At 48.3% G+C, this 12846-nt stretch overlaps 1 protein-coding gene across 1 annotated transcript; it reads left to right on the top strand.

Annotated features, from left to right (window-relative positions):
- Window positions 1-1260: 1260 nt before the first annotated feature.
- NDUFAB1 (NADH:ubiquinone oxidoreductase subunit AB1) lies at window positions 1261-11550 on the top strand. Its single transcript, XM_059155449.1, has 5 exons — window positions 1261-1489; window positions 7749-7865; window positions 9520-9607; window positions 10505-10604; window positions 11387-11550. The coding sequence occupies exons 1-4, from the start codon at window positions 1322-1324 to the stop codon at window positions 10594-10596; spliced, it is 465 nt and encodes a 154-aa protein (XP_059011432.1). The 5' UTR covers window positions 1261-1321; the 3' UTR covers window positions 10597-10604; window positions 11387-11550.
- The last annotated feature ends 1296 nt before the right edge of the window (window positions 11551-12846 follow it).

Here is a 12846-nt window from a genome sequence, read left to right as displayed (position 1 = left end):
AGGAGCATCAGAGGCTGGTGTGTCACTGGTGGCTTGAACCCATCTAATGGGCCCTGATCCTTGTCCTTCAATCAGATTTTCTAGTGCCGGTTTTCTGCAGAAGTTGAAGGTTGCCACCCAAAATGGAACTGAGCCATTTATTCACTGATCATTCCCAAAGACGGGATACAATTATGCTTCCAACTAATTAATAGGCAGGAAAGTGATGGTAATGGAATCAGGATGCTAGAGAAGCCTGGTGTCAACTGTTGGCACTGTTGGGGACACTCTGGCATCGCCAGCAGCAGGATGATTTCTGAGCCTCTGTGTTCCCTCCCCCAGACTGATCAAAGTCTCAGGTCAGATATTACCTCCTAAGAGGCCTTCGGGGCCCACCTTTCTAAAATAGCGCTCCTGCAGTACTGCCTCACTACCCCGCTCTCTACTGTTCTTCATTGTGCTTATCACTACTTCCCTGAATTTTTTGTCTTAGGGGAGGTGTTTATTTTTATTTATTTTCTATCTTCCCACTAGAATGTAAACTCTATGAGAATAGACTGCCTGGCTTGCCCACTGCTGTAGCAACAGGCACATAGCTACCAGCACACAACAGGGTGTACTGAAGTTCTTTTTTTTAAAGATTTTATTTATTCATTTGACAGAGAGAGAGAGATCACAAGTAGGCAGAAAGGCAGGCAGAGAGAGAGGGGAAGCAGTCTTCCTGCGGCGCAGAGAGACGGACGCAGGGTTCTATCCCAGCACCCTGAGATCATGACCTGAGCTGATCGCAGAGGTTTAACCCACTGAGCCACCCAGGCGCCCCCAACAGTTACTCAAGTTCTCAATGAATGCATAAGTAGAGAGATAACTTTACAGCAGTGAGATAGTACTATACAGTCTGTCTTATTTTTATTTACTTATATTTTAAAATTTATTTATGTTTTTTCGGTAATTTTATACCTATGTAATTATATATATAGTTTTATATATAATTTTTATACCTATATAATTTTAATACCTATGGAATAATTGCAGCATCAAAACTTCTAAACAAATGTGTTCCATAACGTTTAGAGAATATATAAAAATAATTTCCTTTCTTGTGTCAATCATTAGTATTTAGCGAAAGACCGGAGGAGCGAGGTTCTGGCCCTACCAGCCTTTTTGCCTCTGGCCCTGGATGACAGGACCGCGCACCCCGGGGAAGCAGTACCGCCAGGAGCCGCTAGGGGCCGCTACGGCCATTGGCGGCCGCCTGCGCCGCTCTGTGCGTCCTGTACGCCGAGCGGGGAGGAAACTGGGCCGGAGGGCGCGGCGCAGTGCATCTTGGGTCGGCGTAGCCATGGCGGCTCGTGTCCTTTCCGCTTGTGTCCGCCGACTGCCCGCGGCCTTCGCGCCGCTGCCCCGGGTTCCCACGCTGGCCGCAGCCCGGCCGCTCAGCATCACCCTGTGCCCCGCGGGGGCCCGGACGAGGCCTGGGGCTCCGCCGACAGCCTCGGCGCCTGCGCAGGTGACTCGCGGTGACTTTGCTGGGGCTTGGCAGGGGTCAGGGATCGGGGTGGTGCGGGGGAGGGGCCAGGCAGCGGGGCCACGCGAGCCACGGCGGGGGTGACCGGGCGACGTCTGGCTTCCCACCCGTCCCAGCCCCTCACGGTGCTGGGTCGACCCGAGACCGGAGTGCAGCCCTAACAGTGAAACATCCCTGGGTTCGAATGCTGGCAGCCACTTTGCGAAACTTTGGGCGAGTCTCTTGACCTCGCCACTCTCGGCCTGAAGAGCAAAGTGGGGGTACTAGTCTCTACTTCGTGGACGTGCAGTGAGGTTTTGAGAGCACCTATTTGGGGTGCTTGTAAACCTCCCCATATTGGTCCCAGTTGGTCGTAGTGATAAGGACAAATTCCGTGGTAGCTTTCTAGGGGAAAATTGGTGACAGGGTGCCAAAAGGAAGCCACGCTGGCCTACAACCTTCTCCAAAGCAGTCTGAGCCCAGGATTTCTCCCGGTAATGCCTTTTGCCCGTTTACGGGCCTCCTGGAAGTAAAGATAGAGGAAAAGTAGTATCTAGCCTTTCTGTCCGATGACACCTTAGTGAGACAGAAATTCTTGTTATGGTAGTGGTTTTCAGCCCTGGCTGCACATTCCAATCACCTGAGTAGCTTAAAGGAGGCGGGGCAAAAAAGCCCCTTGCCCCCCACCCCCACCCCCACCCCTTTTGATTTACTTCTCAGAGATGAGGCACTGGCATGTGTTTTCATTTAAGTTTGCCACATGACTAAAGGGTTCGGCCAAGATCAAGTATTGCCTTAAGGTAGAAGAAACTCTCAAGGCCAGGTTGAGAAACCCCCAAACCTGTGAACTCAATATGATAGTGGTTTTAGCATTTCAGTATTGAATACATTTAGAATAAAACATAAGGATGCCCGGGCCAAATCAGTCATTATCTCCAGAGTTGGGGTCTGGGTGTCTGTTTCTAGAAGTCACCAAATGATTCTTTTGTGTGGCTAGAGTTGAGATGTACTGACCATGTAATGGATTAATTCATAGGGCCTTGGCCCCATTGCCTGAATCAAAAGGTTAACAGTGTCACCCTGAAATTAAGAGTTAAAAGGGCATTAGGTAAAGTTGCCAAGTATTTTGTACCTGAGACTGATGTCCACAGTAGGCTAAAATGCAAAGGGATTGTCCTCATTCAAAGAGCACTGATTCTCAGACTTCGTTGTTACAGGTCCCTTGGGTTAAAATACAGATTCTGGGAAGGGGCCCAAGAGTCTTCATTTGCAATGGGCTTCCAGAAGATTCTGCTGCTGCTGGCCCTTGGACCATGCCTTGAATAGCAGGGTGCTCAGAGATATTACCGCTACCTCTGCTTGGTTCATACACAGCAGAAGAACCATTTTATTTATATTTATAAAGTGGTTTTGACTACGTGTTCCCATTTAAATCCTTTGCTGATGGAAGAGAGAGTCAATACTTGTTCATTCAAGAAACTGAGGGACAGGCTGTTTGCCAGACCTTATTTTAGGTGTTGAAGGGTATGGAGGTACATATAAAGATTTTATTTATTTATTTGTAAGAGAGAGAGAGAGTGAGAGCGAGCACAGGCAGACAGAGTGGAAGGCAGAGTCAGAGGGAGAAGCAGGCTCCCTGCGGAGCAAGTAGCCCGATGTGGGACTCGATCCCAGGACGCTGGGACCATGACCCGAGCCGAAGGCAGCTGCTTAACCAACTCAGCCACCCAGGCGTCCCATAAAGGAAAGATACGAGTTAATATCTCATTGGACACTGCAGCCTCATGTTAAACTTGCCAGCCCATTCCCTGCTGCTGTTCCCAAGGCTGTTCACCGTTTGTCTTGGTTGGTTCTCTACCTCTCTGTTCCTGCCCTTGGGCACTTTCTTTCTAATCCTTAAATGCTGGTAAATTCCAAAGATCTCTTACCCACAATCTCTTCCTTGTCTGTGTCTTCACTCTGTTTCCCTGTTTCCCAGTTACCCCAAACTTCTACCTCCAGGCCTTGCTCATTTCATCTGGACTGTTGCTCACTGCACCTGTTCTGTTCCATTAAATTTTTTTCTCCTCAGATCCATCCCCTTTGCTCACTCCAGGGCAGCTAGTTCTTCATTTATATTCCAACTCTTTTCCCTCCCAAAAGGAGCTAAAGCAGTTCTCCTGGAAAAAGGTTAGTGGCCTAGAATGGAACCTGGAAGGCTTGTACTTTATCCAGGCAGGGCACCGATCTGAACCGTCTCAAAGCCAGAGCACAGAGAGGACTTCCTAAGAGCTCCGTGGGGCACAGTACCCAGATGAAGGCAAAACGCTTGTGCAGGCAGAGTTCAGCTATTTTGTCTTTTTCAAGTGTCTGCAGCGCTGGACCTCTTGAACCTCAGAGCCTGTGTCCCCCGCCCCCGTAACCTTCAGTCTCTAGCCAAGAACTCATTTCTTCCCACACAGACCCACAGTGAGTCCCATGCCTCATTTTCTTGGCCTGGCCTTTCCTCCTTGAATGTCCTTGTCCTTCCAAGGCTAACTCCAAGTTTGGTATCTCTTCCTTGAATGACAGTTCTTGTTCAAGAAGCAGCCTACAAGTATGTCTGTCATGGCTCTTGCCACTTTTATTTTTTATTTATTTATTTTTTTAAATTTATTTGAGAGAGAGCACATGAGTTTGGGGACATGCAAAGGGAGATGGAGAAGCAGACTCCCAGCTGAGCAGGGTGCCGGCCACAAGGCTCGATCCCAGGACGCTGGGATCATGGCCCGAGCCAAAGGTAGACGCTTAACCAACTGAGCCACCCAGGCGCCCCCCCCTCCTATGTTTTTATTACAGCTTAAATAATCTAGTTGGCTTGGTCTTTCCCATTAGACCATAAGCTTCTCTGAGGGTAGTGGTCATGTTTCATTTTTCTTTGTAGTTCCAACCCACAGCACAGTGCTTGGCACATGAGGCAGAGTTCGCAGGCTGCTGAGACAGTCCTGTGTGTGAAGACAAGACCTAGCCACAGGTGAGGACAGGTGTGCGTACGGCACAGAAGGGAGACCTAACGAGCACTCCCGGGGAGCATAAACCCGGAGGTAGCAGTTGCTCACGCACTCAGAGCGGGCTGTGACAGCACGTGCGGAGGCCGGGGGAGCCTGGCACTCTTACGGCTGACCCTCGGGGTGTCTGTGGAATGGAGAGACGCGAGTCGAGATGAAGATGCAGGCATGTTGGGAAGGGCACTGAGGAATGTGATGTTCTGTTTCGGCTGCAGGGAGTGAACATGAAACAAGGTTCGTTGAATAAGTGAGGTCTTCTAGTCAGCCAGGCTGGGTCGCCCAGTAGACATGACGGTGAGACAGTGGGAGGAGTGGAGGTGGGCTCTCAGGGCTCTGGCCAGAGCACCAGGTGGTTGACGAGGACTAGAGGTCTTTGAGCAGGCGTTTTGGAAGACAGGTAAGGAATGTATTTCCAAACTGACCTGGAGGTGTCTGCTCCCAGGGGGAGCAGCACAGGGAGCAGGTGGCAGAGCTGGCGGGCAAAGCACTCTCCTACGCTTTAAACTGAGGTTCCTCAGTTTCCCCTAGAGATGTGCAGAGTGGAGACAGATGAATTCTGATAGATGAACCAGGTTGTTGGTTTCTCCTAGTCTAGAGGGAAGTCACTCTTTTCCTGCACACAGTGCCGTCTCCTACAGCTGTGGGAAGTGACTTGTGTCACATAGAATTGTTAAGTGTGGGTCTCTGGGGAGAAGACAACACCAGAAACATTGTTGGCTGTCGTGGACACTGCTGAGCTGCTTGCCTGTTCTGTGCCTCCTCTTTTTTGTAACAGCTGAGATGGAGCAGGAAGGAGGCAGGAAGGCCCTCCCCAAAGGCCAAGGTGGGAGGCCAGGGGCGGGATGCCTTTCTCTGTCTCCGTTTCCTGTCTGTAAAATGGGACTGATGTCAGAACTAAAGGAGGCAGTGGTTTGTAAAGTGCCCAGCACAGCGCCATACTCTGACTGATAAGAAGTCCCTAAAGAGACCAGCAGGTAGATGGTGAGTATTAGAGAGGGCACGGATGGAGCACTGGGTGTGGTGCAAAAATAAGGAATACTGTTATGCTGGGGAAAAAAAAAAAGACCAGAAGGGGAGGCTCAAGAGGGAAGGAGTAGGATCATTTCTTTGGGCCACAACAGCCGCCAGTCTCAGACCCCAGCCTTCCCAGACAGCGCTCAGTAGCACTCACTGTGGGTGTGCCTGGCAGTGTCCTGAGCCTTTCACATTCCCTCAGTGTTGCCTCCCAGCGGTGCTGGGAGCTTTGTACTGTGGCTTATCCCCATTTTACAAGTAAGGAAAGTGGCGTTGGAGGGTTCAGTAACTTGCCCCAGGCCAAACAGCTAGTAAGAAAGCTAGTGTCAGGGTACAGGTGTATTTGCAGTCTGAGCTGTCCCCCACTAGACCTGCCTGCTCCATGCTTATTAGCCCACTGTGCCCTCCCCCACCGCAACACTTCAGACTGGCCTGTGCTCCCCCGGTGGAGACCTTCAATTTCTCCATGTGGTGTCCAGTGGCCTAAGTGTGGGGACTTGCTGGTGTGGCTGGGGATGGTCCTGACCCCTAACAGGCCCCTTGGGTGGGTAGTTATGTACCGTGTCCCCTCCCCAGCCTCATCCTTCCTCCTGGGCTTTGCGGTGAAGCTCCCGTTGTCTCTTTCTCCTCAGCAGTAATCCCTGCTCATACGTCTTCTTGATGCGCACAGACAAGACCTCTGTCAGATCCTTCCCCCTCAAGCTTCTCTTTTGTCATCTCATCTCCCTCTTTCCCTTCTGCGTCTTCATTTGATTGGTGGCCGGGAGACTTACAGTGATTGTAGATAAGTAGGCCTGGAGATGTTCCCCCAGCAGAGGTCTCCGGAACCCACACTGCAGTGGGAAAGGACAGGACACTGCATACCTTGAGACCGGAAAGAACCAGTGCTCTTAAACTCTGAAAGCACTTAGAAATACCTTTAGAATATCCATGAAGCGCCTCATCTAATCTCACTTTTTGTTTTTTAAGATTTTATTTATTTGTTTGATAGTTAGAAAGAGAGAGAGAGAGCACACACACAAGTAGGGGGAGCAGCAGGCAGAGGGAGAAGCAGGCCTTCTGCTGAGCAGGGAGCCTGATGCGGGGCTTGATCCCAGGACCCTGGAATCATGACCTGAGCCGAAGACAGACACTTAACGACTGAGCCACCCAGGCGCCCCTCATCTAATCTCTTTATAGCTTGCTTATTAAACCTGATTTCAATACTTGATTTTTTTTTTTTTTCAAGATAAATATTTCTTAGCGGTGTACACAGGTTTGGTTCCTTTGGCAGTGTCATGATTTTCAAAGGCCTCCGTCAGGGACCTGAGCGCCAACACGCAGACCCACTTTCTAAGGAGAAATGCTGTAAGAACTCCAAATTAACTTACTTAAGAACTCAAGTGAACGTTAAAAGGTAAACAAACCAGTTCAGATTAGGGACTTCCACAGTGAGCGGAACTGTCAGGCAGCTGCTTTGTTTCCTCTTGTTCTGCATTGTACCTTCCACAGCCTGAAGAGCTGTAAGTTGGAGTTCCTTCCGTATTTGGTGAAAGAATCCAGCCAGCAGCCTAATACCTAGCTGATTATCAAGTAGGTTGGTATCACAGACATTTGACGTACGACTCCCACCACGGCAAAAATCAAAAGCTCATGGTTTTGCTGGTGGCCATACGACAAGCCTCTCCTGCAGGGAAACAGATAGACCATGAGGGCTGTTGCGGGCTGGTAGCCGGCTCATTTGTGCTGCCTGAGGTCAGGGGCCATATTAGACCTTCCCACGTGTGCTCCTCCAGGGAGCTGCCTCTCTGTTTACCATGACAGCCCTTTCCAGGTGGGCCATTTCGACTCCGGTGTGCTGACGATCGAAGGTGACAGGGCCTTACAGGGCAGCCCGGCGCTGCAGAAGGTGCCGCAAGAGGACATACTCCTCTGCAGACCCTGCACGATTTTAGCAGCTGCTCTTCCCGGAGCCAGTAGAGTGGCCAGAGCGCTGGACACAGGCCCCATGGGGGGGCCGAGCCCGGCTCTGAGGGGAGGGGAGGCCCGTTTTTATGCTGCTGGACTGCTAGGGCTTCTGAAAATACCCAGTGTGGTGACTCTAGGTGGCCCAATGGTGCCATCTGGAAATCAGAGGAGGTGGTTCTCGGAAGCACAAAAGCTCTGAAAGGTTCCTGTAAGCTGGTGCACTGACCTAGAGGCATCTTGGGTTCAACAGCTCTCCCTTCCTGCCCTTGTTCTAGGTCCCGCTGACACAGCTGTGCCGCCAGTATAGCGACGCACCTCCTCTGACGTTAGAGGGGATCAAGGACCGTGTTCTTTATGTGTTGAAACTTTATGACAAGATTGACCCAGAAAAGGTAATTGATGTGGCTTAATGTTCTTTCTTTAAATGAGTATTAAGATTTTATTTACTTATTTGACAGACAGAGATCACAAGGAGGCAGAGAGGCAGGCAGAGAGAGAGGGGGAAGCAGGCTCCCTGCTGATGAGAGAGCCCGATGCGGGGCTCGATCCCAGAACCCTGAGATCATGACCTGAGCCGAAGGCAGCGGCTTAACCCACTGAGCCACCCAGGTGCCCCTTTAAATGAGTATTTAATCAGTGGTACAGACTTCAGAGGGTCCAGAAGGATATTCGGTAGAAGGGCTTCCTGACTCTAACCCACCCAGTTCCCCTTCTGGGAGGCAGCCAGTGGAACCAGCTTCTCCTATATCTTTCCAGAAATACTCAATACATATGTATGTATGTGTATACATATTTTTTAAAGATTTTATTTATTTATTTGACAGAGAGAGATCACAAGTAGATGGAGAGGCAGGCAGAGAGAGAGAAGCAGGCTCCCTGCTGAGCAGAGAGCCCCATGTGGGACTCGATCCCAGGACCCTGAGACCATGACCTGAGCCGAAGGCAGAGGCTTTAACCCACTAAGCCACCTAGGCGCCCTGTATGTGTATATTTTATGTACTATGTGACCTTCATCTCCTACCCTTTTATTTATTTTTAAAGATTTATTAGAGAATTGTGCACAAATGGTGTAGGAGGAAGGGCAGAGGGAGAAGCAGACTCCCTGCTGAGCAGGAAGGACTCTGGGATCATGACCTGATCAAGGCAGATGTTTAACTGACTGAGCCACCCAGGTGCCGCACCCCCCACCGCTTACCCTTTTTAAAAGACACACAAGTGGTAGAATATACTATTAACATTGTTCTGCAGTGTTTGCTTTTTTAAGTTAACCACTGGCATTTTTCTCATAGTAGTACATAAACAAATTCCTTCTTTAATAATCCAGTCTGCTGTGTAGGTAGGATAGTGGGGTTTTTATTATTGAGGTCTAATTGACATATAACATTAGTTTCACGTATACAACATAATAGTTGTATAATGTGAGTTGAGAAAAGGGGGTTTGCGTGCCTGAGTAGCTCAGTCTGTTAAGTGTCCAACTCTTGATTCCAGCTCAGGTCATGATCTCAGAGTTGTGAGATTGAGCCCTGTGTCTGGCTCTGCACGAGGCTTGGTGCCTGTATAAGATTCTCTCCCTGCCCCACCCCAAAATTGTGAACTAATCTTAGTAAGTCTAGTTAACATCCATCACCACACATAATCACAAATTTTTTTCCTATGATGAAGATTTTTAAGATTACTCTCCAGCAGCTTCAGATACGCAGCTTAGCCTTAAGACTGTGGTCACGATGTTGCACATGACATCCCCAGGATGGTTTTCCCAAGCAGTGATCACAGATCTTACAAAATATATAGAAAGCGAAATCCATCATTAGCTCTGTGTGTATTGTTAAGCATTCCAGAACCAGCTTGAGTAAGTTAACAAAGTACACCAAGTATGTGCTAGCACAGCTTAAACATAAAATGCTGGTTATCACTTCATATTTAAATCACGGCCTCTTTACAGTAAGCATCTTTTATATAACTTTTAAGTGACATCATACCTGTTATCTTGAGAAGAAGCAAATACTGTCCCAGCTGAGTTTCATGTTTGGTGTTCTTTTCTTGCAGCTCTCAGTAAATTCCCACTTTATGAAAGACCTGGGCTTAGACAGTTTGGACCAAGTGGAAATTATCATGGCCATGGAGGATGAATTTGGTAACAGGCTACGTTTGGGGTCTGCACAGTGTGATTCTTGATTTAGGTGGAAGAAATGTTGGGGGTCACAACTGGGATTGGAGTCAAATATATAAATAGAAAGAGCCCCCCCACCCCCACCCCCCCAGTGCACTTACTGTCAGGTGAAGTCAGCACCAGGGACAGTGCCCTCACTTAGAATGTACTTGACTATGTACTGTGTGGTGCCGAGGGCTGAGTGACCAAGAAAGGCCAGGGGGTGGGATTTGGGTGCTGTCGGTGGGGGCTCCAGGACAAAGGCAGAACCTCACCTATGGAGAAGCTGAGCACACCTGAGCACCCTGAATGGCCATGCCCAGAGAAGTAACTGGGTGTGCCCAGGACACAAACACACACACATAGGCCTGGTTTCCCACCATGCCTCCCTCAGGTTATGCTTCTTTCAAAGACGGTTGTGCACAAGAGACCTTTTAAGGGTCCATGGCTCAGTTTTGAGTAAGTTGCCTGAATGAAAAGCCTTTGCTGTCCTACAGAACAGAACATGGTTCAAGTTCCTCACAAATTATGCTCACTAGAGGGAGGTATCAGTCAGAGGTCGGATGGGAACATGGTCATGAAAATGTTCTGGAATTACGTGATGGTGATTGTTGTACGACCTGTGAATACACTAAAAAACACTGAGTTTTATACTTTAAATGGGTGAATTTTCTATCCTATGAATTACAGCTTTTAAAAAAGAGCCAGCTGTTACATTCAATATGACACAACTGTTGTCTAGAACATAACTGGCCCATAACTTAAATGGGACTGAGGGTTGCTGAAAATTTTTGATGTACTTGTTGGTGGTATGGAGGCGTGAGATGCGTTTAATTTTAAAGTATTTGTTTTTCTACATAGCATTTTACATTTTACTTTTAGGGTTTGAAATTCCTGATACAGATGCGGAGAAGTTAATGTGTCCACAAGAAATTGTAGATTACATTGCAGATAAGAAGGATGTATATGAATAAAATATCAGGTAAATAATTTGACTTACAGAATGATGTCTTCCCATAGAATTAACCTCTCTGTAGTTCTTCTGTAAGGTAGGAAGACCCGGGAAGAAACGCAAACATTGGAAATCCTTGACAGATTTTCACTGGTTATAAGACACAGGGTCCTCTCTGGTTATCTGCCACTCAGAGGGGGCTGGCATTAGTGATTATCTTTATCCTTGAGACAGGCCATGAACAGTTCATTGTTGGACAGGACTTCCTTGATTGTCAGCCTTCCTCACAAAATCTGTCTTTTACAAAACACCGGGCAGGGCAATCCAGAAGCAGAGACCCCTACCGCCCTCAGTTTCACCTTGGAAGCCAGCCTAGCCTGCTGTTCTGGAAGCTGAGATGGCCTCACTCCTTAATCAGGCAGGAGACGCCTCCGGGGTTAAGAGGCTAGACTCTGGAGTCAGACAGCTTTATTCTCAGCTCTGTCCAGGTCTGTAAGGCTGGTGATCTTGGGCAGGCCGCCGAGCCTCTAAGCCTGTTTCCTCAGATGGAAAATGGAGATAAGGATAGGACTTACCTGAGGCTTTCCTGAAGGTAAAATTCAGTAGTGTATACAAACTACTTAACACAGAACATGGAAAGAAGCCCGTCAGTAAACATTAGCTGTTTTTCAGGCTCTAGTATTATGATCAGTTGACTTTTTAAAAATAAACATTGTATTAAGTGTCTGTAACTTTGATTACCCTAGATTGAGTACATCAAATCACTGAAAGTGCACCAAAAAAAACCACTGAACTAACTTTGTCTTTGCCAGACCCCCTTTTTTCACTGAGAGAAGAGTTGGAAGATGCTGGCGAGTGTCTGGAAGTGAGAACGCGTTTTGGCATTATTGCTGCCTTTGACAGAGTAATTCTGTTTAGACTTGTATTTAAATTGTCTGTTTTTTCCTTTGAAAATAAATCTATAAAGCCAACATTTTTCTTAGTTTTCAGTTTTTCAGTGCCTATAAAGTGCTTATTTATATTGACTTTGCTTAATATTTTATCAAGCAGGCTTCTGTTGGGCGGGGAGCCCGATGCAGGACTTGAATTCATCATCCCGAGAGATCAAGACCTGAGCCAAGATCAAGAGTCAGATGCTTATCTGACTGAGCCACCCAGGCATCCCAAGTCTTAACTTTGCTTAATGATTTTAAAGATTTCCTGATTAGTCACTGGTATTCATGCATATAAAGAAAAATGACTTTTCTAGTAGTGTATCTGAAATTTCTCTCCCATGGTCTTCAGTATAAGGAGTATTAGTGACAAAAGGACTTTTTGTCTTAAGTTTATCAGTTGTGTAGCTGGCCCCAGCAGGTGTGACCAGCGTTCCCTCCCTGTCCTGTGGATCTCTTTCCAAACTAACGAGGGAGGATAGAAGGCTCTCTCGGCTCCCGGAAGGTCAGTTTGACCTGGGTCCCTTTTCCCTCCTTCAGTAAGTCGCCGCACCGCACCTTTTGTTCTTAGCACTGCGCAAGGTCCTGTGTAAGGGCGGAAGCAGCCACTTACCTGGCTCCTGATGAGCTTTCGCTGGAGACCTGTCAAAGTAATTGCTTTACTTTTACCAAAACTTCTCATTTGTAGGAGGGAGGAAATCAAGGGCTTGTGATAGGTAGCAAGTAGTGACACCGAAGTGCAGGGACTGTGAGGGACCCTCAGCTGGCAGAGGCTCCTGCGGCTGCAGGTTGAGATGGGCCTGAGTTCCCTCCTCATGACGCCCGATGCTGCCAGTTCCTACTCTGTCGCTCCAGGCACATGAGGCAGGCAGACCTCCTCCATCAGTAACCGGAGGCACTCATCATTACACTGCAGCTTATATATACATCTTAATACTGTACAAGCTCTTGGAAGATGCCAAATTGGTACGTGAGGAGCATCCTTAATCTGGCACAGCAGCACCTAATCCGCAAATAGCTTGAGTGCTTCCTGGGTGCTGGGGAGCCACAAGGGAACAAAACAGGCTGCAGTGGCTCCTTTGACAGGGATGGACCACAGTTTAACATCTGGAGTCAGCTGTTCTGGATCTTTCAGCCCTTGGCAGCTGCACATTTTGCCCAAAAATGCATCCATGTTCGTTTCTGCCGAAGGCCGCACAATTCTGCGGGCTGGCACTGAACAGACCGCTTTGCTGCCATCTTAACCACACACCTGGCAGGGATACCCTTTCACGTCCTCTGTAGCTGGGAAAGTCTCAGAGGAGCCAGAATAAGGGGGAAAAGTCACTGAGTACACACAG

This window comes from Mustela lutreola, chromosome 17 (assembly GCF_030435805.1).
Source record: "Mustela lutreola isolate mMusLut2 chromosome 17, mMusLut2.pri, whole genome shotgun sequence".
NCBI classification, from domain to species: Eukaryota; Metazoa; Chordata; class Mammalia; order Carnivora; family Mustelidae; genus Mustela; species Mustela lutreola.
This window is presented reverse-complemented; position numbering and strand designations above follow the sequence as displayed.

Excerpts from the sequence above, each read along its gene's own strand:
- NDUFAB1 (XM_059155449.1), top strand. The coding sequence starts at position 1,322 with ATGGCGGCTCGTGTCCTTTCCGCTTGTGTCCGCCGACTGCCCGCGGCC. Across the intron at positions 7,866-9,519 it reads ACAAGATTGACCCAGAAAAG|CTCTCAGTAAATTCCCACTT; the intron begins GTAATTGATGTG and ends CTTTTCTTGCAG. Across the intron at positions 9,608-10,504 it reads GGCCATGGAGGATGAATTTG|GGTTTGAAATTCCTGATACA; the intron begins GTAACAGGCTAC and ends TTTTACTTTTAG.